The sequence below is a fragment of the Heloderma suspectum genome, chromosome 5, assembly GCF_057233095.1.
Source record: "Heloderma suspectum isolate Gila_16-S chromosome 5, 16-S_ref, whole genome shotgun sequence".
Classification (NCBI taxonomy): Eukaryota; Metazoa; Chordata; class Lepidosauria; order Squamata; family Helodermatidae; genus Heloderma; species Heloderma suspectum.
Window position 1 is genome coordinate 190,622,635 of NC_139462.1, and position 22,592 is coordinate 190,645,226.

Here is a 22,592-nt window from a genome sequence, read left to right on the forward strand (position 1 = left end):
CTGTTGCCTTTTGCTTTCCTTCTTTCTTGGGCTGCTTCCAGTGTCTCAGCAGACAGCCATCTTGCCTTCTTGGTTTTCTTTTTCTTTGGGACATTTTTTGTTGCCGCCTCCCGAACAATGTTGCAAACTTCTGTCCATAATTCTTCCGGGACCCTATCTACTAAATCTAGTCCCTTAAATCTATTCTTCACCTCCACTACATATTCATGAGGAATATTAGTGAGCTCATATCTAACTGATCTGTGGGTCTTCCCTGTTCTCTTTAGTCTGATTCTAAATTGTGCAATAAGAAGTTTGTGATCTGAACTACAATCAGCTCCAGGTCTTGTTTTTACCAACTGCATAGATGTCCACCACCTTTGGCTACAAAGGATGTAGTCAATCTGATTTCAGTGTCGACCGTCTGGTGAAGTCCATATATAAAGTAATCTCTTAGGTTGTTGGAAGAGAGTGTTTGTTATGCACAGTGAGTTGTCTTGGCAAAATTCTATCAGCCTATGTCCTGCTTCATTTTGTTCTCCCAGACCATGCTTGCCTGTAATTCCAGGTGTCGTTTGACTACCCACCTTAGCATTCCAGTCTCCTGTAATGAAAATAACATCTTTGTTTGGCGTACTATCCAGTTGGTGCTGCAGATCCTCATAGAGCTGATCTACTTCTGCTTCTTCAGCATCTGTGGTTGGGGCGTATATTTGGATCACTGTGATGTTAAATGGCTTACCCTGAATTCGAATTGAGATCATTCTGTCATTTTTTGGATTGTATCCAAGCACCACTTTAGCCACTTTATTATTAATTATGAAGGCTACTCCATTTTTTCTGTGGTCCTCTTGTCCACAGTAGTAGATCTGGTGGTCATTTGATGTGAAGTGGCCCATTCCAGTCCATTTCAGTTCACTGACACCCAAAATGTCTATATTTAATCTTGACATCTCCCCAGTAACCACATCCAAATTGTCCTCGCTCATAGATCTTACATTCCAGGTTCCTATGGTGTGTTGATCTTTAGAACATTGGATTCATCGTTCACCACCAGCACCATCGGCTGCTAGCCGTCCTTTTGGCTTTGAGCTAGCTGCGTCATCACATCTGGGGCTAGTTGAACTTATCCTCTGTTCCTCCCCAGTAGCATTGTGACCATCCTCTGACCTGGGAGTCCCATCTTCCGATGGTATACCGACATATCTCTGGTTGTACTGATCCATTTAGTTTTCATGGCAAGAATACTGGGGTGGGTTGCCGTTTCCTTCCCCAGGGATCGTATTTAGTCTGACCTCTCTGCTATGACCTTCCCGTCTTGGGTGTCCCTTCACGGTTTAGCTCATGACATCATTGAGGTGCTCAAGCTCCAGCACCACGACAAGGTAACGATCTCCTTTGCTGGAGATGTACCTCTAACAATCTCCAAACGTAGCCAGCTCAGAATAAATTGCTCATGGAAACACACACACCCCCCGCCCTAGTTTCAGGTCAGAGGCAAGGAACTGACAGTTTGCATAAAGTAGAAGTGGAACAATGGGAAACTCTCTCCTTACACCTATACCACCTTGCACCCACAGTAGAAACAAGAGAGCTGAGAAATGTTTTAGGAAGTGTCACTTGAATCAGAATTTGCTATTAATCTTTATATTGTTGTTGTTTTATTTGAACAGGGGCTAGAAGGCCCTTTTGGCCCAAAGGGACCGAGAGGCCCTCAGGTAAGCTTGGTTGACACCGGTGATGATTTCAGTGTGATTTGGCTTGCGATGCATTGCTTACTTTGGCCTGCTTCTTAGGGCCAAACTACATGTTACACTTCATACGGTGCATGTAGCTGCATTTTCCGCTTTTCCTTAATTAATTTGAAGTGTTTGTGAGGTTGTTATCCTGATTGCAGCACCTTGGCAGGGGAGGTTTATCTCTTCCCACCCCAGCCATGATTGGGATGGAAGTCTCTCCCCCAACACACACACATACAACCCTGCATTGCCATGGGCCTCCCCTCCATCCCTACATATTGCAATCAGGTCAAGAAACTTCCCACACTTCAAATTAAGGAAAAAGAGAATATGTAGCTGTATGTGATATAGTTTGGACCTTACTGAGGTGAAGAATCTATGTCTGGCTGTACCACTTCAGATTGCAGTCAGAGCTGATATGACTGAATGGTCCTTATACCAAATAAATAAAAAAACAGAATTAAACACTCCTCAAAGAAAACTAGATCTCAGGGAGAAGAATTCTAGCCCATCCTTCTCCTTGGCATGCTGTTATTTTCCATGTAAGGAGATATATGAATGAAAGATAGAAAGACTAACAGCAGAGCATTCAAAAAATATATTTAAGGTAAACGTTATATAAAGGAGTGTTCAAATCGTGGAGCCACACACCCCTGCAGTGCAGTCTGAGGTTATACAGCCCAGACATGTATATCACTTTAGTGAGAATGGTCTATGAGATTATTACTTGTCTGTGCATCAGTTGTTTCGTTCTACCTCTTGTTAGCTGCTGACATTTCCTGGCAGGATCTTAAGACAGAAGTCAAATAGAGGTGACAAGGGAATTAATGAATCCTAGAGTTAAATGAGAAATTAGAATTTAATACATCCCCTGGGCAAAATGACATGCAATGAAGAGGTCTTTAAAAACTCAAATGTGAAATTATCTTCTAATAGTAACAGTATGGATCTTAGTGCTAAAATGGACCTCCTCACTGGAGGATTGGATGGTAGCCAAAGTAACTCAAATTAGTAAACCTGTAGAAGAACAAGTCTTGCTGAAGACAAATCAGCATGGTACTACAAATGGAAAATTAGAGATTATTAGGAAAGAAGGTGAAAATAGAACACTGCATGTCATATTGTTATTATATAGATCTATAGCTATGATAACTAAATGAAACCTCCTTGTTCTGACGGAATGCCAGATAATGGGTTCAAACAGCAACAGAGGGTTGTTGGCTTCATGCACTGCTTGCATTAGGGATGTGCGAAAGTCACTTACCGTTTCGCGGATCTGCTTCACGGTGGGGGGGGAGGCGCTCCATCCCTCCCCCCGGAATCCTGCCTGGCCGGCTGCGCTCCGCAGGGATTCTGTGGAGCTGGTGGCTGGCTCCACCCGCAGCCAGACATCCAGCCGCTGGGTAGCAGGGACGCAAATGGCGGCTGCCGTAGGCGCCACCATTTGTGTTCCTGTATTTAACCATGATAGGCTACATAAACATTTACGTAGCCTACCACGGCAAAGTAAAAAAAAAAATGCGTATGCAAATGGTGGCGGCTACAGCGGTCCCCATTTGCGTTCCTTTTTTTTCGCCGTTTTAGCCTACGTAAATATTTAAATAAGCTATGACGGCGAAAAAAAAGGGGAACGCAAATAGCGTAGTTGGCACTATTTGCGTTCCTTTATTTTTCACTGTAATAGCCTACGTAAATATTTACGTAGGCTATTATGGCGAAAAATAAAGGAACGCAAATAGGGCCCACTACGCTATTTGCATTCCCCCTTTTTTTCACTGTCATAGCTTATGTAAATATTTACGTAAGCTAAAAATGCAAAAAAAAGGGAATGCAAATGGGGACCGCTGTAGCCACCGCCATTTGCATACGCGGTTTGTTTGTTTGTTTACCTTGCCGTGATAGGCTACGTAAAAACTTACGTAGCCTATCACGGCCTCCGCAGGGACGCAAAAGGCGTCCCTGCATTAGCTGTGATAGGCTACCTACGTAAGTATTTACGTAGCCTATCACAGCTAGGATGAAGAAGCGAATGGCGGCCGCAGGGCAGCCGCCATTTGCAAATCAGCACGGAAGGCAGCAGGTAAGTGCTCCATTTCATGCGCCTTTCAGGGGTTGGGGGGGCGGGGGCTTCATTCCGCCATGGATTTCGGGGGGCCAAATGCACTGGCATTCGGCCTCACTGAGATCCGTGGCGGAATTCTCTGACATCCCTAGCTTGCATGCTTCGAGGCACCTGGCTGTCCACTGCTGGATACTAGATGCTGGATCCTTGGTCCAATCCAGCAAGGATCTTATTCTCAAGGGGAGCCTGCTGTCAATCTCTTGCTTGTCACTTCATGCTTCAGTGTTCTGCAACTATAGAGCTCAGCTTGAAGCAGAACTGTGAGAACATTTTTGCCTTCTCAGTGAAACTGCTGACACCGCCCCCCACCCCCCAGTTCTTTAGCTTATGTACCAGCAGAAAAATGTGTAGTATTTCTCCATAAATATTTTCCTGTGATTAAGGGGGGTTCCCATGGTAGAATACCATATTGCTACTGTAACCATTTCTAGAAGGTAACAGTGTTAGTCTATTGCAGCAAAAACAACAGTCTTGTGGCTCTGTAACAAATTTACAGCATAAATCTGGTAGTTTTTAAGGTGGCATAAGACTTTTTGTTTATATTGCAAGTGGACAGCTCTGATGATACAACAGGGGGAAACGAAGCAGGGATTTCCCAGAATGGCCCCCATAGTGCCATTTGGGGCCTGTTCTGATGAATACTACTGCTCCTACTACAAGTACTAGTAATAATGCATGTACATGGCACTTTACAACAAATGAGGGGACAGCTCCTTACCCCAAGGGGCTTGCAGTCCAACACTAGACACAAGGGAATTGACAAAGGAAGGGAAGGGAAATGGAAAGAAGGGTAAACAGCAGAACACCATGCAGTTATTTTGGTTACAACCACTTAGGGTTAGTTACAGAAGGCTATTAAGTCTAGGACAGCCTTTTCCAACTTGGTGCCCACCAAATGTGTTGGACCACAACTCCCATAATCCTCAGTCAGCATGGCAAATGGGAGTTGTAATCTGACACACCTGGAGGACACTAGGCTGTGGAAGGCTCATCTAGGATGTAGCCTGGTCTCCATGGAAAAGGTGAGTTGGAAGGAGGAATTTCAAGGATGGGAGGGAGGACCTAAGATATACTGATGAAAAAGAAACTAGGGACGCAATCCTATGCATGTTTGGACAGAAAAAAGTCCTACAATTCCCAGCATGCCCCAGCCAGACATGCTGGGAATTGTAGGACTTTTTTCTGCCTAAACATACATAGGATTGAGCCCTAAGGGAGCAATCCTATGTGAATAGATGGCCGCTTCCAAACTTGGAGCCAACCACCTATCCAATGCACAGCAGGAGAAGCATGGAGGGGATCCTCTCCTCCATGCTCCTGTTGCCCTGCATTTGCAGCTAGATGGCCAATTTCAGCTGTGTAGCCACAGAACGTTGGAGCGTGGGGTGGGGAGGCCGGACAACATGTAGGAAATGTCGTACCAGCACTTACGAATGACCTGCCCTACCCCACCCCCAGGAACGCCCTCTTTTGCCCCGCTCTGTGCTGCTCTTACGAGCACAGAGCATGGGGACAATCCGTGTCACCTATGAGGCGGCAGGGGAGTGGGTGGGGAGGTGGTTCTCCGGGAACTGACCAATCCTATGGCCATCTAGCCGCTGTCTAGCAGCCATAGGATTGCGTCCTAAGCTGATATAAAACCTTCTTTAAAAATGCCTCTATACATTTCTGAGGCTGCTCTCTGATTTAGCTTCGACTTCTTCATTGATCACATGTTCTTGCCTCCTTCAGTTCCTCAAGAATTTTAACATAAGAATATGTTCTTACAATATTCTGAGAAGAAGCTGAATGACATGGGTATGGTTTTGAGCTTCACATCAAACTCATGGAATGATTTCCTGTGGGATTATTAGTTTGGGATAAGATTTTTTTTTTTTTTTGCTATGAACATTTCCTCTTGTTTATATTGTCCTAATTTCATCTCAAAAGTAACAGAGGTACAGGGAAATTAATTACACTGAAAAGCAAGTACCACCAAGGGCAGCAGAGAAACAGCACTGAATTAAGGACAAGGCAGGGAAAAATGTTTGACAATAAAATGAATTCATATGATCCTGCATCCATTTTTATTGCAAGGATTCATATATGCATCTTTGGGGGTTGGTTTTGCTACTGTACTTAACATGTCCATTGGTAGAACAAAATTCTCCTTTTTTATTATGCAAAAAGGGAATCAGTGGCTCTCCAGGTGATCCTGGTCCAAAAGGCATTCAAGGAAATAAGGTAAGATACATGTGTGATATACTATTTTACAAGTGGGATCTGCAACAAAGTGTTGCAGCATGGAGTGCACTTGTTCAAGGTTCCAGCCAACCAGTGCTGCTCTTTTCCAGGATACTCTATTCTGTTCCCCATCCCTCCAAGTTTTGGTTTTCCCCCCGCTCAGCTTTCTGTGGCCACTGAGCATGCTCAGTTCTTATTGGGCTGTTTAGGGGAGTTTTCTCTAAAGGGTGTGCGTGTGGTGCAAAATCTGGGGTTCCCCCAAGCCTGTTGATACCTCCCTCTTGTACATGGATGGTGTTGTTTGGGCTACTACTTAGATTGGCACTCGGAGAATGAATTTGCTATTTGTGTGTGTGTGCATGTATATGTTTATGTATGTGTGTGTATAGTGATCTATTTATTTGTTTTGTTTGTTTATTTACATTATTTACAGGCTTCCGGGAGCACAACTGTGCTCTCAAAGAAGGCGCAGACTCCTCACAATATCTTGCAAAATTCCTGCTTTTTTTTGCCCCTGCTGTGACAGCACAGTGGGGGGAGAGAAGGATAAAAATTACCATGGGGGTTACTCTGCTATAGAACAATGAAAAATGATGTTTTGATCACAATGAGTTCTGTAAGTCACCTCAAAGGGGCTTTCACATGCTTTGTAAGGCCTTCCAATTTTCATACCCTTACAGTTTTCTCATGTAGTGTAGAGCCTTTGATGCTCTCTGAAGTTTAAAATGCATCTTGTGATGCAATAAAGGGTGGGTGTGTTGCTGTCAGAGGGGAAAACACCACTGGGCATGTGGTTTTCTGCAGCTCATGCATTACTCTGGCTTGCTATATCAAATTAATTGGGCCAAAGGGATTGTGAATGTGCATGTTTTTCCTAGTCAGCAATCACTAGCCCTGTAGTTTTAATTTATATCAATATATTTATTATGCGACTCATGCCTATCTGAGCATTGAATATCTAAATATTTATAAATGTAAGGGCTGGTGTTAAAGATACTATTTTGCAGTTGTCTGTCAAGTCACAGGAGGCCTAATGAATGCAGCTTCTATTGCATTGTATGTGGGCGTGCATTATGTGAAACATCCTGACCTTGTTTCTGAGGCAACCAGAACATTTGAAGACACACAGGAACTGCTTTATATGTGGAAAATATTTGTGACAGTAAAAGTTGTTGGAATCTTGGCCTGGTGCTTCTTCCTTGCCTTGATTTTTCTCATTCTTCATTTGCTGTCATTTGTACAGATCACTTCTTAGCAAGCAAAAAGGAAAAAAAAAGTGTAAGGGTGTGGAGGGAATAAATGCCATACATTAGTAGAACCTTCAGTTTCTTCTAAATATAATGGTTTGGACTCACATTTAGGGGTATGCAATGTGGCTAGGTGCACTTCTCCTCCCCATGGTAATCCCTCCACCCCCAACCCCCCAGCAATCCCTCCAGAAAATGTTACACAGAGGGTCAAGGGGACCCTGCTGAATGGTGTGTAGGCTGTGTACAGGGGGCTGTGGGGGAAGGGAAGATCCTTGAAAATCAGGTGGAGGCACTTACCATGAGCTGATCATTGGCACCCACAGCTGCCATCAGTTAAAAAGGTGGGGCTGTTCACACAACATGCTAGCCCACACTCAGGCCAGATCTACAGTTTGTGCCATATCATTACGATCCCATCACGGCAACGCTATATCCCTCTTCTGCATTTATACCTCCTAGGACACTCAATTACATTTATTGTGGTATTTTGGATAATGTGGAATAAAAAGCAGGAAATAACACTACGATAGCAGTATATAGAATGTGTATTGTGCCCCAACAGTTATCATTGCACTTCAATACTGCTATAAAGCAATAGTGTAGATCTAGCCTCAGTGGTTGAGTGTGGGCTATGGTTGAACTGTGGGTTGTTTGTTGAACCATGGGTTAGCATGTTGTCTGAACCTAGGACATTTTCTGCAGTGTGGCTTGTTAACCATGCAGTGTGGCTTATTAATCATCCTGAACAACCCAACAACAAACCGTGGGTTCTCAAGATGGCTTGTTCAAGAAAAATAAGCCACACTGCATGGTTAACAAGCCACATTGCAGAAAATATCCTAGGTTCAGACAACACGCTAACCCATGGTTCAACAAGCAACCCATGGTTCATCATGGTTCATGGTTAGTGTGATGTACAAATCCACTTGATGTGATTTAACATCACATGTACTTTGACCATTAATTCCCTTCTTAATAACTGTTTCTAGAAACTGCCTTTGTAGAATGAAGCCATGACCAATGAGGCATTTCTGGGATAGGTGACTGCATCACTAGAGAAGTGAACATATGCATTTAATTAGATGCATGTATCAAATGTGAATGCAAGGAAAAGGTTACCTATAACTCAGGGCTGATTCCACTGTATAGGTTTTAATTTTAATCAGTTGATTTTGTTATGTTTATGTAGCTTTGGAAATATTAAACATGTTCAGATCACAATTGCTGTATTTTTGTACAGATTGGTTCATAGACACTTGGTGGACAATTCACGATCAATTCCACATGTCCAAAAAGTTAACTCAGGTTGACCTGACTATGTAAAAAGGTCACTTGGCTCTGATTTCATTCAGTTTGAAAACTTGAAACTTTTACCAGTACCCACATCTTATTTTACCTCTCCATTCTCCACTTGTGACCTTTATAAGCAGCAAGATGCATAATCAGTGGCATCATGAAGCCAGGGCTCACTAGCTTGAAGCACTGGGATGCTTTGATTTGCAGGGACGATGACATCATCCACTGCCCCCCTCATCTTCTCTGTTTCCTCTGAGCTGAGCTGCAGCTTTCATAGTAGCTGGAGGAAAATGGATTTTCCCAGCAAAAATATATTGTTATGAGCTTTCCCTGCTGTGATGCAAAGTATTTTGGGGGGTGGTCTTGAATGGGTAATTAATAGCCATCACCTTTACAAAAGGCCTACAAAATACACATATAATACAGAGAGAGAGAGAGAGAGAGATGGATCACCATAGCTGCTTGCAGTTTTGGATTTTCCTTGGGGGTGAGTCTTTAGGGACTGTCATGATGAATGCCTGCTTCTCAAAATTGACCACTAGGTGAAATAATATATTAGAAAAGAATTTTAATATGGAAGTATAAGCTTCAAACAACATAATTTAATCTTTTATCTTTAAACACTTGATTAAAAAGAGTATTACTATTAATCATAGCCCCATATTGTTATAAACCACCCTGGGGGCCATTTATAAAATGCTTTAATTAATGCTTTTGTTCAGCTAACAAGTGAAGACCGATCTTGTGCTTTCTAGCTTTGCAATGTGAGTTTGGATCTGAAGGACAAGCCAGACTCTTTGTGCCTAATACATGTTCATCCTTAGTAAAGACTTGGCAAGCCTTTATTTATATTCACACAACCCCATTGTTTACCCTCTAGATTGAAAACTATACAACGATACAGAAGCCATCTGTTTTAATTAGCGAGTTCCAAAGTGAAGTTTGCATCTCTGCACCCTTTAAATTTCAGGCAAATGAACTTGTTCAGGAAGGAGTTGCCCAGTAAAATGAATGGCTGTTTACAGCTCAATAAATACCCATTCAGCTAGTAAAGGTCAGCGCCTTTTTTCATGTGAGTACTATGACAGACAGATACTTAGCAATCTCTCCAAAATTCTGTTATCGTTATAGAAAGATCTTTCAGCTACTCTTTTAAAATTTAAGTTTCCAGACACTTATGAATGAATTCAAAGTCTAGCAGTTATTTATATGGGGCCATCTCTTTCCAAGTGCATAAATAATAAGTCTGTTCTCAAGATAATGCCAGTGGAGCAATTCAATTGCTATGGAAGAGGTTTCTGTTGCTGATTTGCTGAGAGAACGACAGAATTAATGGGGAACTGCAGAAGCTAGTGCTAGTGTTCCAACTGTGGCACAAATATGGCATCCACTTTAAATGGCCACTGCCAGGATTTTTTGTTGTGGGTGTCTTTAAGTACTGGATGAAGGCAGCCATTTAGTTTTATAGGCTGGGGAAAAAAAGAAGAATTCCATTCTCATGAAACAATGGCAGACTGAGAGCCATGGATGTTCCCTGGGAATCATGGTCTGGGAAATTGATATTCTGTGCTAAAAATAAATTTGACCAATCAATTCAAGTTAGATTTTCTTACCCAGGCAGGCAGGAGGTAGATCAGGATCTACTGCTAGATCTCCTGGTGATTTACAGTTTCCAACTCCCAAGAGCTAGCCCACCAAAGCCCTTACCCCCTTCTAAATTAGTCTGCTGAAATTGAGGAAGATTGCGGGGAAACCAGGAGTAGATTTATGTGTGGAAGGGTCTATGTAGGAGCTCCAGTTCTGCTACTGAAAACGGTACTGCATTCCTTGATTTTATGTTCACCTTCATGAGCCACTCTTTTGCATTTGGCTCCAGTTGGTGGACCTCAGGGTTCTAGTGAAAAAACAAAGCCGGTCCCAACCGGGATGAGGGATGACTGGGCTTCATTTTATTTGCATCATTGTGTCTATTACTTAATGATATTGCCCTAGCATTTTCTGTTTTTCCTCAGTTACCATGAGGACTAGACATATACTGCAAAAATATTAAAAGCTGTAAAGCCCCATGGTGGAGATATTTTGAACAGGTCTTGGCTCCTTACCTCCTGAGCCCCCTGAAAACCTGGCTGACTAGGCATTGCAGTCCAAGGAAGCCACCTAGGCTGCAGTGATTGTCAGCTGACCCCCACAGGCCAATCTTGGTGCATCTAGGCCGATAAAGTCCTGGTCTCAGGGCTGGCCTATCAGCAACCTATTGGTACAAATGGCAGCAGCCGCCGCTCAGTGCCTCACATCACCTCAACGTCTTCACTGGAACTCATCTCTCACCCCAACCCTGACTCCATGCCCCTGCCCCTGGGACTTTGGACTCTAATCTATTTGCTCTAAATTGACCATGTGCATCTGCTTGGCTTGACACCCAACAATCTTTGCCTAAGCCTGATAGATGCTGCACTTCTTATGGTTTTTGTTTTGCAAAGGAGAGAAGCTAAAAAAATTGTCAGATGTTGTCCCACCTCTGTCATACATAAAATTGGAGATATTTATTTTTAAGTGGATTACATAGGAAAGGACCACATCTAGACACAAGCACGGAAGGAAATGGCATCACAGTTTTAGTCTTTCATGCTGAATGCAGGAAAATCTCTATAGCTGCATATATATTAACTGCATTAGCAGCGGTTGAAAATCTGGTAAAAATCCAGGAGTTACTTGAAAGGGACCAATTAGGTGCATTTTACACAGCCAAGAAAAAAAAAATCCAAACAATTATTTGATCTTCATGGGTTGGCTATTTTGTATTCCATTCAGGCACATATGCATGGATGTACAACTCCGGATAAAGCAAGGACAAACAAGTATTTTAAGTTAGAAAATGTGCCATTGTGTTAAATATTCTGGATGATCTGTTGTACATGCTGTTGGAAGGGGATATTTGGAAAGCAGAAAACCAGCTTTGTAGGAAAGCTGCCAACTCCAACACAAAGTGAAAATCCTGTGTCGGTTGAAAGATTTCAGATGTTGGTGTTCAGAAATATTTCTACCAAAAGAGACCGGCTGTTAATGTTATAGATCCTCATGTGAGGTGGATACTGGAGAGAATTCCCATAGCATTGTACCAAAACAAATGTGTGTTTTGCTTGGCTTTATAGTTCTGGTCAGGGGCGTTGTCCACGGAACTATTTCCCTGGGACCTGGATATATTTCACAGAGCCCTGAGTATCCATTATTATTAATGGATTTTTCTCTCAGCTTATTTGCCATGCCGAGGGCAGTTTTCAAGGGGAATTGTAACTGGGGAGGGAAGAGTTAATTCTCTCCTTCTCACATGCTGCAACACTCACCCCCCTCCCATCTTCCCCTGCATAGAAATAAAGCTTAGAAAAAACTTTGTTTCCATTGGTTTGGGATGATATGGGTTGGGGTGAAAATTAATTGTAGAATGGATTTTATTTGAGATGATTTGAATGAGAATTGGCTTGCTTTGTTTCCTGTGAAATGTAAATAAATTCTAGTTGTTATTTCTAAATTTACATATGTTGTTGTTGTTGTTCAGTCGTGTCTTCGTGACCCCATGGACCATAGCACGCCAGGCCTTCCTGTCCTCCGCTCTCTCCCGGAGTGTGCTCAAGTTCATATTCGTTGCATTGGTGATGCTATCTAGCCATCTCATCCTCTGCCATCCCCTTCTCCTTTTGCCTTCAGTCTTTCCCAGCATCAGGGTCTTTTCCAGTGACTTTTCTCTTCGCATTAAGTGGCCAAAATATTTGAGCTTCAGTTTCAGTATCTGTCCTTCCAATGAGCGGTCAGGGTTGATTTCCTTGAGGATGGACTGATCTGACCTCCTTGCAGTCCAGGGGACGCGTAAGAGTCTTCTCCAGCACCACAGTTCGAAAGCATCAATTCTTGGGCGCTCAGCCTTCCTTATAGTCCAGCTCTCACAGCCATACGTTACTACTGGGCAAACCATAGCTTTGATTAGACGGACCTTTGTCGGCAAGGTGATGTCTCTGCTTCTTACTATGCCGTCTAGGTTTGCCATAGCTTTCGTCCCAAGGAGCAAGCGTCTTTTAATTTCATGGCTGCAGTCACCATCTGCGGTGATCTTGGAACCCAAGAAAATAAAATGTCACTGCTTCCATTTCTTCCCCTTCTGTATGCCAGGAAGTAATGGGGCCAGATGCCATAAAGGAGTAATTCTTACTCCTGCACACTTTCAAAGTGAATCTTTTGTGGGTAAATGCATAGTGTTCCTCCAATTTTAATTCATAAGACTGGGGTGAGGCCATAGCTCAATGGTAGAGCCACTGGGCCTGTTCAGATGTCACACTAACACGTGGTAGATGGCAAGCTACGCTGGGTAGGTGGTTATGCAAACCACCTACTGTGCTCCCGTCAGACAATCAGGCAAACAAGCTAAACAGAGTAGTTTATTCCCCCCCCCCTTCGCTCCTTCTCCTCCCATAGTCCTCCCAGCCAGCCAGGCAGGTATCCGGGCTACCTTTGCAGTCAGAACAGAGATTGCCTGAGAGGAGCAGAGCAGCGGCAGTGTTTTTGGCCGCTCTTGACCAGCAGCTCTGTAGGCAATCTCTGTAACCCACCACAGGTAAACTAACCGTTACTGCAGACCTTGGGTTCTCAGGGTGGCTTATTTGGGGGAAATAGCCCCAAACAAGCTAAGCTATCATGAGTTGTTCCAGAAAATAAGCCAACATGGGTTAGCGTGTTGTGTGAACCCAGCCACTGTGTTGCATGCATATGGTCCCAGGTTCAGCACCTACCATCTCCAGCTAAAAGAAAGCTCAGAATGGCCTCTGCCCGGTGGAGGCTGGTGGCTCCGATGTCAGTGGGGCGGTGAATCTGCTCCGGGTTTCAGTCTGAACCCTAAAAGAGCTATCCAAGGCTGGATAGCTCCTTTAGGGGTCTGACTGGTTCAGGCTGAAACCAGGAGTAGATTCACCACCCCACATCAGAGCCACCAGCCTCCACTGCCTCTGTCTGCAGTTATCTCAGTGTAACTGTCACCATTCCTTGCCCTCCAGATATTGGAAATGGATGATTTTGGAATTGGACATCATTTACCAGATGAGAAAACTCTAGATACAGTATCTTCTTTATTAGGAATATTGGTTATTTGTGTTGTCTTTATAGGACTTCATGAATCCTGTCATTGCAGGAACTCTGCCAAGATAATTAGAAAGCAGAGAAGTATTAACTCTCATGTTGTTCTTGGCTTTTCTACTTTTCCTGCTGATGGGAAAAAATATTTCTTGTTGATGGTTAACATCAAAGCATTAATGTTTTCTCTGCCAAAGTAATTATGTGTAGTAGATGCTTGAAAAAGCTCATACTTCTTCATAGAAGGTTTTCCCGATGCATATTTACTCAGAGGTAAGTCCCACTGTATTCAATGGGGCTTACTCACAGGTACCTGTGCACAGGATTGTGCATACCTTAACCAAGTATAAGGAAAAGATAATTGATGGAAACGTAAGGGGTGTATTCTAATTTGAAAGAGTTCCATGAGCTGAGGGGCTGAAGGAATTGGAAAAGCCCTGCTGTGTACGCAGCCACCATAGTAGATACACTGGTGAGGGAAGGGAACTTACTTCTAGGTAAGTGTATATAGAATTTTAGCCTTAGGCTGCAATGCTAAACACACTTACTGGTGAATAAGCCCTGTTGAACACAGTAGAACTTACTTCCAAGTAAACATGCATTGGTTTAGTTGTAAAGAATGCAGTCCTATGCGTGTTTAGACAGCAGTGCTGGCTGAGTAATGCTGGGAGTTGTCAGACTTTTTCTTTCTAAACTTGCATATGATTTGACCTTAAATTCCTTTTATTTGAATGGAAGGATTTAGCATGTACTTACAATGATAGAAGTGCATATAGGAAGACTGGATCTTGCTATATGTTTTGAAAGAACTGTAGAGAAATGGACGTTTTCTGAAATTTGACGTATCCCCTTTATGAATTCGGTTATGCCATTGGAAAGATGGAAAGAGCAAATTGTTTCAACATTTCTCAGTTGTTCATGCCATACACACGCTGCAGGAAATGTAATCTCCTTTTTTTGTTTTATTTTTTGTTGTTGTAACTTCTACTAAACTAAAAGCACTGATAATGCGACCCTGTGCTCATTAATTGCTGCACGGAGAATAAATATACAACTGGAAATGTATGTTTAGAAATGTCCTGGTGAGAAAGGAAATCTTTCCTGGTTTGGGAAAATGATAATGTGTCAGAACACCTGTTATTTATCACGTTCAGTGGAGTCACACAAGGATAACTCATGAATCAGAACAGTAATACAGGACAGCAAAAGAGCTTTGAGGAATCTAGGAATGTTGTGAGCATCCGTGTGTGTGTGTGTGTGTAGTTTGACGGACTCCCCTACGCCTGCCCCCCCAGACCCTGCTTGTTGAACTGTGGGTCATTCACGGACCCACTCAGTGAGGACCCCAGGGCTTGGTGAACGCCTGTCAGCTGCCCGCCATTGTTGTGAGCTGCCATTTTGAACAACAGTGGCCGCTCAGGGTCTTCCGGGAAGGGAATGCTGCACAAATGGCATTCGTAAAGGGGACATTTACGCAACATTACAGGCATGAATGCTCCATTTTGGGTAACAATGACGGCTCAGGGTCTTCTTGGAAGGGAATGTTTCACAAATGGTGGCCATTATGGGTCAATTCACGGAATATTACAGGCGTGAATTGAGCATTCACGCCTGTAATTTTGCGTAAATGGCCCCTTTACAGCCTCCATTTGTGCAGCATTGCCTTCCCGGAAGACCCTGAGCTGCCATTGTTACCCAAAATGGCAGCTTGCAACAAGGGCAGACTGACCTGCAGCCTTATCAGGTGCTTGCTGAGGTGAAGAGAAGCCTGCACAGCTGCGCAAGCAGGGGCGGATGGCAGTAGTGGCTTGGCAAGCGCCCGACAAAGCCGGGCGCGGGTGACTCCATCCCTGGAGAAATCAGGGTTAATGCTGTCATCATAAGTATGAATGCTAAAAAAAGTAAATAATTCCCCTGCTGTATTTTAGAAGTGCCTTAGGGTGCAATTCTATATGGATGCCCGTCAGCCTCCAAACTTGGAGACTGATGAGCATCCTGTGCAGAGTGGGAGGAGCATGGATGCGATGGTCACCTCCGTGCTCCTCCTACTCTGCATTTTTGCTAGATGGGTGTTTTTGCTTATCTAGCTAGGGCTTTGTGGAGGGGGAGGGAAGGAGGCTGGGGCGGGCTGGGGGTAGCTCATATCATATCCCCACTTCCCCACTTCCCCAGTTCCCTCTCCTCCCCACCCACAGAACTGCCACCTTTCCATCCTCTCTGAGGTCACTTTTGTGAGCTTGGAGAGGCAGCCAGTGTGGTTGTCTCCACGCTGGCTGTGAGGGGGAGAGGGAGGGGAGCTCGGGCTCCTGGGTCTGAGGTCAGAGCACTGTCTTTGACCTTGGATCCAAGAATACAGACTAAAGGGGCCATAGGATCACTCTCCCCATGATTTGCCTACTGTTACTTATGATCATTTGATAACTATTGGGTTGGGGTTTTTTTTAATGACGTTCTGGATCCAGTTGTGGATAGGTGCAATCCCCCTCACAAGTTTCAGTCTGTAATCCATTCAGCATTGAAGGCCCACATGTCTGAGTTAGGTTTGATTGATACATGGCAAAAATGGTGCCCTACAGGATGGGATTATACTTTTTTTCAGCTGTGCATCAGAATTGGTTTAGGTTAGATTATTGGAGGGGGGAGGTGTTGCTTTTTTGTTTGTTTGTTGTTACAGTTGTGTTGCAAATAAAAAGTTTTTTAAAAAGAAGAAAAGTAAATAATTCCTGCTAAGAAGAGTAAATGATAACAACAGTTATAATAGTGTATATACAGTAATAAACTGAATTGTATTGTGTAAACTGTTTTTATTATTGTACATTGCCCAGAGTGGCTAGGTGACCGGCCAGATGGGCAATTAATAAATTAAATAAATAAACAAACAAACAAATAAATAAATAAACGGTGCCTCGTCCAGTGTTCGTTCCTTTGCTGGGGGACCTGCACTGGCTGCCTATTTGCTACTGGACCAGGTTTAAGGCATTAGTACTACTGTAAAAAGCTCTAAACAACTTGGGACCAGGATATCTGAGAGAGTGCCTTCTCCCTTATCAACCTGCCCATTCACTGAGGGCATCAGAGGGCATGCTCCTGGTGGTTCCATATAGACCTATGGCCCAATTAGAGTCCACCCAGAGAAGAGCCTTCAGTGTGGTGGCCCAGTTCCTATGGAACTCCCTGCCTCTGGTGATCAGGCAGCCACCAACACTGTGTTGTTTCCTGCACCTCCTGAAAACATCTTTGATCAGCCACAGTTTTTATCAATATTCTTTTTTAAAAAAATAATGATTCCTAATATGTTTAGTGTCTCTGTGTCACATATAAGAAGTAATATTAAATAAACCTAATAAGGCTAAGAACTGAAGACCTAATACAGCTATAATACAACAGAATTTATATTTGAGAAAATACTTGTGTGTGTTTTGTGAGTCAGTTTGCTTGCTGCTTCATGCTCCAAAGTCAATGAGATTATAAAGGTTCAAGTCAGCATTGTTGTAAACCTGGATACCATGGGTCCTGAACTCATTTCTTAAGATGCTTATTCATCAGGAATGAATTCCCACTACACAAACTTCTCATTTGTTCATTTCTGTTTTGTTTTTTAAGGGGGAGCCAGGCCCATCAGGTCCTTATGGTCCTGCTGGAGTCCCTGGAATTGGATATTCAGGACCTAAGGTAATGCATAGGATCTACCTTAATAATATAATCACAGTGTCTGTGGACCTCAGTCACGGTTATCTCTGTGTATGGGATTTCTATTTTCTAAAATAATGATCCATCCCACTGCAAAAACTATTATTCATGGAACAACCAACTCTGTCCCTTATCCAGAGACCTGAACCACAATATGCATATCACATGTTGTGGAATGGCACAAAGATGCCATTTTGTGTATTGGCACAAAAGGCAATGGTGGGAAAGGGCAAGTAACAACTACCTTGGCCCATTCATGACAGCCATGATGGCCCAGATAAGAAACTAACATACAATTTTTGTCTATAAATATCTATATCGCTGTAAATGAAAGCAGTTACACTGATTTCCACACATTTTCAATAAGACTTGCTTCAGTTCATTGCTTCCTATGGTAAACCAGTGTGGATAAACTTTAATCTTTAGAATTTTCAGTCCTTTGATATAAAATGTACAGAACAGAGTGACAAGATTATACTGTTTTATTCTCAGCATTGTCTGAATGCTAGAGGTAATTAGAATCTTTAGGGTACATAAATATACGTGTGCAAAGGTGAACATGTAAGTGTCTCTTATTTCTTTATGAAGGCACATTGGACAGGTCAAAGCCTAGTTCAAGTAGTTCAATTAAAGGATGAGATCAGTCTAAAAGTAAAAGTAGTGCAGCCCTATACTGTGCATGCTTACAGGATTGTAGTCTAAATTATATTTCACACCAACTGTGCATAATTATGATGGTATAATTTTAATTATACTTATTATGATACGGCACCATGTCATTTAAAAAAAATAAATGGATTAAAAGTGTGTCTGTCTGTACATTCCTTTCCATTCCTCTCTTAGAAAATTTATTTAGAATGGTAACAAATGTTGTCCTTATTTTTATTTTTACAAGGGTGATCGAGGTCAGGAAGGAAGAATTGGGCTTCCAGGACCAATTGGAATTGGTGAGCCAGGCTTAACGGTAAGTAAAATTGTCAAGTTCTGGAAAGGATTTTATGTTAAGAGATTTAGGAATGGACGTGTTTGATTGAAAAACAGGAGCATTCATTCTGCATCAGCTGAACATTTACAATTTGTGTGCTAGATTGTAAACCTTTAACAGGGATTTTTTTTTTTTAACAACAAGAACAAATGTAAACTTGTTTGGTCTTTTGTAAGTGAAAGATATATCAAAATATGAACGAAATCAATTGGAGATGAGCAATTGAAAATAATATTTATGCTACTGTTAGAAAATTTGCGTGTTAGCTAGAAACAAAGGCACAATCCACTGGAAAGTTTAATTTATTTATTTCCCATCTTTTCTCCAAGGCACTCAAGGCGGTGTACATGGTTCTTCCTCTTCCCTATGTTACCTTCACAACAACCCTGTGAAGTAGCTTAGGCTGAGAGTCAGTGACTGGCCCAAAGTCACTCAGTAAGAACTTTATAATCATGAGGGGATTTGAACTTCCTGGTTGATTGTACGGAAATATATTATTTCTCCAATCCAGCTATTTTATACAGCCGATAGAGCTCAGACGAAGAGCTAGAGTTGTCCCCATTCATCTTTATAGAGGCAGTAGATCCATATGTGGATTTGGCCAGAGCATCCCTTTATTCATTATGGAATGACATTTTTTCCCCTATTTCATTCTTTGCCTTTTTGCTGTATCTGATGCTACTTTGTAAACAGCAGAAAACGGCAAGATACATGGATATTTATTTTCAGATATTTTGAATTACTTTCCTAATTTCTTTGATATTTTAGAATGATTTAACAAGTACAGTACTCTGTAGTTCAAACCTGTGTCCACATGCATGCCATTATGAGGCTGACTAGGTATTATCTGTTTGGATAATATGCTTGCACATGCATAGATATGTGTGTGTGTGAATCACTTGGGAGCAATGTCCTATATCAGGGCAGAAAGTGTAACATTAGAACTAGCACTTGTAGCGTGCTTTTGAAGAGTGCTATCACAACATCTAAACCAGGGTGCACAGCGGTTCTGCAGCTGGGACAGGGTCACTGGGGGCCAGGGGAGGAGGCTTTCTTCAGCACTAATCAGAGAAACCCCGTTCTAATCTCTGATCAGTTTCAGCTTTTATTGCCCTGCTCTTTAAATACCTTTACATTTTAAGTTTTAGATTCTAAGCACTGTTTTTCTTTCAAACTCAGGGGCCACGTGGTCCTGAGGGTGTACAAGGTGAAAGGGGTCCACCAGGAGAAGGACTCCCCGGACAGAAGGTAAATATTTTCCATTTCACTAAATCTATTACTTCCCCCTCACCCATCTTTTGGAATGAATTTCTAGGATTGCATTGATTCCTCAATATCTTCTTACTACAAGCTTCCAAAATACTTCAGTATTCTTTCACTTTGCCCCAGGGTTACATTTAGGGGTGTAGAAGAGCAGTTCCCCCTGCCTTTTCTGTTCCAAAACGCATGTGATGTGATGGGCCCTCAGTAGCCACTCATATCTCTGACCAACTTGCTGGTTTCAACAAAGCGGTTTCCACAGTCAAAATTGTTCCACAATGAGGACATCGTAACATCTGGTTCCTGACAATTTCCCTGCAGTTTTATCTTCACCCTTCCTTGACCAGGACATTTCTGGAGTTTTGTAGGCCTCATCAGGCAGATGGTATCAGCGGTTGCCTGCTCTCGGAACACTCTGTGGTGGTGGCTATTGGAGGCAATGAGGGAACAGTCATGTAAAAGGTCCTCTTCCACAGCTACTATTAGGCAGAGTGCAGTGGCCATCTCAGGCCTCAGATATTGGGTATCAGCTATCTATCTATCTATCTATCTATCTATCTATCTATCTATCTATCGCCCATCTGGATGGTCACCCAGCCACTCTGGGCGATGTACAAAGCATATAATAAAACAGTTTAAAACAATAAAATTCTACAATAAAAACATTTTCTAAAATATCCTAACCCACCCCAAACGCCTGCCTGAACAACCATGTTTTTAATGCACGGCGGAAGCTCATTAAAGAGGGGGCATGGCAGAGTTCCCTAGGGAGGGAGTTCCACAGAGTGGGGGCCACCACAGGAAAGGCCCTCTCTCTCGTCCCCACCAGTCTAGCTGTCCTGGCTGATGGGACAGAGAGAAGGCCATCCGAGGCTGATCTTGTTAAGCGGCCTGTCTGCTGTTGCTGGAGGCGCTCCTTAAGATAGGCTGGGCCGGAACCATATAGGGTTTTAAAGGTCAAAACCAACACCTTGAATTTGGCCCGGAAAACAACTGGTAACCAGTGCAACTCCTTCAGCACTGGAGTGATGTGATCTCGCCGGCAGCTGCCTTTAATCAGGCAAGCCACCGCGTTCTGTACCAGCTGCAGCTTCCGAACCGTCTTCAAGGGTAACCCCACATAGAGTGCATTACAGTAGTGTAAACGAGAGGAGACCAGGGCATGTACTACCGATGGGAGCAGGTGGTCGGGAAGGAAGGGGCGCAGCCGCCATATCAGATAGAGTTGATACAGCGCTGTCCGGCTCACAGCTGACACCTGAGCCTCCATGGACAGCTGGGAGTCCAAAATGACCCCCAGGCTGCGGACCTGGTCTTTCAAGGGTAGCCGTACCCCATTCAACACCAGGTCAACATCCCCCAGCCTCCTCTTGTCTCCCACCAAAAGTACCTCGGTCTTGTCAGGGTTCAGCTTCAGCCACTCACCGTCCCCAGACATTCGGACAGGGATTCTACAGCCAACCTTGGTGAAGATTTGAACGAGAGGTAGAGCTGCGTGTCATCCGCATATTGATGACACCGCACCCCAAACCTCCTGATGATAGCCCCCAGCAGCTTCACACAGATATTAAATAGCATCGGGGAGAGGATGGAACCCTGTGGCACCCCAGAAGTGAGTGGCCATGGGTCTGAAACCTCATCTCCCAGTGCTACCCTCTGGTACCTGCCGGAGAGGAAGGACCAGAACCACCGCAATACGGTGTCTCCAATGCCCAACCCCTCCAGGCGGTCCAAGAGGATACCATGGTCAACGGTATCAAAAGCCGCTGAGAGGAGAACAAGGAAGGAGCATTCACCCCTATCCAGAGCCCTCCTCATATCATCCACCAAGGCGACCAAGGCCATTTCTGTCCCATGCCCAAGCCTGAAGCCCGACTGAAATGGGTCTAGATAATCGGTTTCTTCCAAGTGTGCCTTCAACTGCACCGCCACCACCCACTCAATCACCTTGCCCCAAAATGGCAGATTTGAGACTGGGCGAAAGTTGTTCAGAACTTGGGGATCCAAGGAGGGCTTCTTTAAGAGCGGTCTTATCACTGCCTCCTTGTGGGCTGATGGCATCACTCCCTCCTCCCTGATCCCCTCACCTAGTCTCTCTCTGCAGCCCATAATGAGCCAAGATGGGCAAGGATCAAGTAAGCAGGTGGTCAGCCTTACAGATGAAAGCACCTTGTCCACTTCATCAGAAGGAATAAGCTGGAACCGATCCCACAAAACCGGTTTGCCACAGGCCACAAGCCTCTTGCTCACTAACTGTATCCACAGCGCATGGAGTAACACTCCAAATCTGATCAATTTTATCTGCAAAGTGCCTTGCCAAGGCCTCACAGGAGGCCTTAGAATGCTCCAGTGGTTCCGGAGCCACTGGACCGACCAGGCTCTGGACCACTTGGAACAGCCTCCTGGAACAGCACTCTGCAGACGCGATAGAGGCAGCATAATATTCCTTTTTTGCTGCCTTCACCGCCACGTGATAGGCTGAAGATACAGCTCTACCCATGTCTGATCGTCTTTGGAGCAAGACTTCCACCACCGGTGCCCTAGCTGTCTCACCTCCTGTTTCAGACCTCGTAACTGTGGATTGAACCATGGTGCAGTCCGAGCCCTGTTCAGGGGGAGAAAGCGTTTCGGAGCCACCTGATCTAATGCCCCAGTGATTGCAGCATTCCAGCCACCCACCAGGGTTTCGACTGAGTGGCCGTTGGCATGCTCCAGAGAATCCCCAAGTGTGTTCAGGAATCCATTCGGATCCATAAGACGCCTGGGGCGGACCATTTTAATGGGTCCTCCACCCCTGCGGAGGGGTTGTGGAACCGAGAAGTCTTACGTCACCAGATAGTGATCTGACCATGACAAGGGGGTGGTGGATATACACCACTTCCAGATCACTCCCCGCTTCTCCAGAAACAAACACAAGGTCTAGTGCATGA

General features: G+C 43.8%; 1 protein-coding gene across 1 annotated transcript in view; it reads left to right on the plus strand.

Moving 5' to 3' along the window:
- COL28A1 (collagen type XXVIII alpha 1 chain) overlaps positions 1-22,592 on the plus strand; it is a 130,852-nt gene that overhangs the window by 28,953 nt on the left and 79,307 nt on the right. The window contains exons 10-14 of the mRNA XM_084858746.1: positions 1,653-1,697; positions 6,010-6,063; positions 17,331-17,399; positions 18,313-18,381; positions 19,582-19,650. Of these exons, the coding sequence (XP_084714872.1) occupies positions 1,653-1,697; positions 6,010-6,063; positions 17,331-17,399; positions 18,313-18,381; positions 19,582-19,650 (306 nt within the window). The remainder of the gene's footprint in view (positions 1-1,652; positions 1,698-6,009; positions 6,064-17,330; positions 17,400-18,312; positions 18,382-19,581; positions 19,651-22,592) is intronic.